This window comes from Olea europaea, unplaced genomic scaffold (genome assembly GCF_002742605.1).
Source record: "Olea europaea var. sylvestris unplaced genomic scaffold, O_europaea_v1 scaffold3033, whole genome shotgun sequence".
Taxonomy (NCBI): domain Eukaryota; kingdom Viridiplantae; phylum Streptophyta; class Magnoliopsida; order Lamiales; family Oleaceae; genus Olea; species Olea europaea.
Genome location: NW_019249011.1, coordinates 46,793 through 50,876, shown reverse-complemented (window position 1 = coordinate 50,876; position 4,084 = coordinate 46,793). Strand labels below are relative to the sequence as shown.

The 4,084-nt window shown below is 36.4% G+C and overlaps 1 protein-coding gene across 1 annotated transcript; it reads right to left on the bottom strand.

Moving 5' to 3' along the window:
• Positions 1-1,115: 1,115 nt before the first annotated feature.
• On the bottom strand, positions 1,116-2,627 carry LOC111384878. Its single transcript, XM_023009219.1, has 2 exons — positions 1,633-2,627; positions 1,116-1,311 (listed from the first exon to the last, which is right to left on the bottom strand). The coding sequence occupies exons 1-2, from the start codon at positions 2,066-2,068 to the stop codon at positions 1,277-1,279; spliced, it is 471 nt and encodes a 156-aa protein (XP_022864987.1). The 5' UTR covers positions 2,069-2,627; the 3' UTR covers positions 1,116-1,276.
• Positions 2,628-4,084: the final 1,457 nt, after the last annotated feature.

Genomic DNA, 4,084 nt, shown 5'->3' with positions numbered 1-4,084 from the left:
AGAACGTTTGAATTGGAAAAATTGTATTTCTAGAAGAATTGTAGATCTTTTAATTATCTTTCCAATGCACTTTGAATCACCCGAATCGGATACCGAAAGAGAAAGTTATGATCAAAATACTGAAAGCTATGCAGAGACAAAATTATGTGCGCGCGAATACAACTTTCCTTATTTGATTCAAACTCTTTTGGAAAACAATTTGGACGTGAATTTTGACCTAATTTCATCATATAAATACAAGATATGAGCAACAATGAAATGGTCTCTCTCTTGCCTCTTCATACACAATAGTTTCATCAAATCCATCAATAACAAGGGATCAATTGCTATATTTTGAGAGAGAAGATCAAGTCATAGCAAGGAATTGAAGTTCAATTATATCAAGTTTTGAAGAATTCAACTTTGGACGTGAAGATCAACATCTTTTGTATTCTTTCATGATCCGAGTGATATTTTTCTATTATTCTTCTTGTAATTTATATATTAATATGCTAAGCTAGTTTTTCATTGTATTGGATGAATGATGAACCCTATTGTTTGTTTATTTTAATTCAAGACAATTAATTTAGTATTTCATGATTTTTTCTTGATTGGTTTTGCATTCCCATTAAACTATTTAATTGCTTGATCACCAATTAGATAGTAAGTTGCTTGTTGCAGTGTAGGAATACTCACAATAAGTCTAGAACGCGGTAAAATTAATACATGGATAATAGGTGTTAGGAATAATATATATGGCATGTGCAATCATGTATGATAAATCCTGTGAATCAATGTATGTTTTTCATATGAATTCGAACTAGGAATAGGATCGGGTTGTGTTAAACATAGGTTTAATATATTTTGGGAAATAATATTGAATAAAAGTGGATTATCGATTGTTTTGAATGCATGAATTTACTAGATTATAAATTAAGAGTTGAATTATATAACAATAGGGGGATTCACGATTCCAATACAAATATTCACATATTAAATAAATATTTTATTTGCTTTCTTAATTTAAGATTAGCATAGAAAACATACAAATCACAACTTTTTTGATTTTATATTACTTCGAATTTAGTAAAAGTTACTTAACTAAATATTATACCTTATTACTCGTGGGAACGATATTCTTAACTCACAAATTTTATTACTTGTACAATGATCCCGTAAGCTTGCGGATTTCACACGAACACTTGACACAGTAGAACTTGGAAAACAACAACCAGATTCATGTTCTTGTTCATCACCATTATCTTTTTCTTCAAACACATAGAGACCTCCTCTTTCCTTAGCATTGCCAATCATCTTTCCCGAAGAAAGTTCCTGAAATTGACAATAAGTAGGGTAGAAATTAGCACAGTAATTCCGATCTTGAGAGAGCTTACTAATCGAAATTAGATTGCATGTTAACTGAGGAACATATAAAGCAGACTCCAATTTTAGATCTTTATTGATAACTACTGTTCCAATCCCAACAATAGGGGCTAATGAACCATCTGCTATATTCACTTTAAAACTACTTAAATGTGATGAATAAGTCTTGAATAAATTATGACTTCCTGCCATATGATCAGTAGCCCTTGAATATATGATTTGAGGATTGTTTTTTAAGGTGTGAAATAGTGAGAGCTGCAGAATGATTACCTTTCTGGGCTAAGGATGAAAAAGGATTATTGTTACTATTTATCATCTTGTAGAGATTGTTAATCTGATCTTTTAAGTCAGAGACTTGACCAGAGTCTCCATCAATTCCAGGGTTGTGACAGCCAACCAGATTTGCTCCTCGATCTGTATACTTTTGTTGAGATCCTTGATTGTTTGTAAATTCTGCATCCTTTGGTCTCCCTGGTTTTCCATGAAGTTGCCAGCAATTTTCCCTCGTGTGTCTTTGCTTATTGCAATAGTCACCAAACATTGTCTCTATTTTTTTTTGTGAACCGATTGTTTTTTTATTGTTCCCAGGTACTCTAGTAAAGAATGCTCCAGCTTCGCCTCCTTTCTCTTTACTGTCATTGAATTCAGGTGCTTTGGACATCAAAGCAGATCCATCATAACCACCAGTCTTCATGGTTCCAAGCATCACATGTCTCTTTCATTCCTCTCGACGAACCTCTGCGAACATGTCTCGGATTGATGGTAAGGGCTTGGTGCTAACAAGTCGTCCTCGAACCTCATCTTGTTCTTTTATCAAGCTAGCTAGGAAGTCATATATCCGTTCTTTTTCCACCTGACGTCGATACTTCTTACTGTCATCTCCACGCTTCTAGTCGATATCGTAGTATATGTCTAACTCTTGCCATATTTTAGTCAAAGAGTTATAATACTGAGTGACGTTTTGATCACCCTGCTTCAACTCTTTCAGCTTGCACCTCAACTCAAATACCTAAGCTTCATTTTCCAGATCTGAGTATGTGTCACAGATGGCATCCCACATCTCCTGGGCTATCTTGTAGTATAGAAATGTTTGTCTTATATCCTCAGACCTCAGTCATAGAATTAATTAGCCAAGCCATCACCATTGAGTTTTCTGCCTGCCAAACCTTCTACTGTGTGCACTCTTTCTCTGGTTCTTGAATTTCGCAATTGATATACCCAATTCTACCCTTACCTGTAATCACAATACAAACAAATTGTAACCAATGGATGAAATTTGGGCCAGTGAGTTTATGAACTGTGATTTCGAGAGCACTGTCACTGTCATGCGAACCCCGTAGCAATGAAAACTACGAAACCCACAACTAGATTGATGCGGAACTCAAGAACGCCAATACTAATCCGGTTTTGGATCTTGAACCCCAATAATCGAACCACGAAACCTTAGATTAGCGAAGAATCTAAAACCCCTTGATTACAATCAATGAAACCCACAATCCGACGTCAAGAACGCCACAAGAAATCGATTCTTGATAAGTTCTAAGTTTGTCCAATGAAGAACAATTGATTGAAAGGAAATTTTCTCTCTCTGTATTAATTTCAGCAAAAGTTTTTTTACATAATGAAAAGAGTTTCCTATTTATACTATGGCATAAAAAACGTCCAAATTAATCAAAATATGGTAATATTTTGATTTCACAAGAGTTCTACCAACATTAGAAGATTAGGCAAAAATTAAAAAAAAACGAATTTTTTTCCCGCTTTTTGATCTATGCGGCCGCATAGATCATTTCTATGCGGTCGCATAGATCAACCCAGCCAGCCACAAGTAGTTTCGGTGGCCTTCTATGCGGCCACATAGGCCGTTGAGTCTGCGGTCGCATAGACCAACTCCGTGCCACCTTCGTCCGCTTTTATCTCGTTGATCCAAGTTCCTTCGGCCTTCGACCTCAACATGAAACTTGTTCCATTTGACCTCCCGAACATTGTTTCATCGATCGTTTGCTTGACAAGCAATCCCATCGCTTCTTTCACTCGCTTCGTCCTCGATCGCGTCATCGGTCCGCCTTCGACTATCAATGGATCCTTTCCGTAACTCGTCGCTTGACTCACTTCGGTTGTGGACGTACCTTGATTCATATCACTAATCTGCTGCATTGTTCCACAAACAGATGCAGAATTATCAATGGGATTCTCCATCTTCCCGCCGACATTAGCAGTCGCCATTTCAATGTCTCTCTCAATTCACGTTTAACTAATCTAAAATATTTTTTGCTACTCTGATACCACTTTGACAATAAGGGTATGGAAAAATATTATTCATTCCAATGATTTCTGGATTGATTATGTACATCTATACAAAAAAAAAAAAAAAAAAAAAGGTTGAACCCCAACCTCGTGGGCTCCCACCGTCCAGTGTCTAGAGCTTTGTGAGGGAGGTAAATCACGGGATGTGTCCCAACAGGTCAGGGAACAAGAGTTGCATGTATACTACGCCTACAAGGAGTCCAATTACATGTCTCAAAAATCGAATCCCCACACTGCGGCTGCCAACAAGGCGTGAGATAATCTCACTCCTATCCTTTACACCACTAGGCTATGATTCTTATCAACAATATTAGTTCAATTTATAAAAAAATTAGTTTGATCCCAACTCCGCCGATAGATGTATATAATCTTCAACCATACATTAGAAGGAAGGATTTAGGAGATACTTTTAAGT

Excerpts from the sequence above, each read along its gene's own strand:
- LOC111384878 (XM_023009219.1), bottom strand. The coding sequence starts at position 2,068 with ATGCTTGGAACCATGAAGACTGGTGGTTATGATGGATCTGCTTTGATG. Across the intron at positions 1,312-1,632 it reads TTCATCCTTAGCCCAGAAAG|GAACTTTCTTCGGGAAAGAT; the intron begins GTAATCATTCTG and ends TGTCAATTTCAG.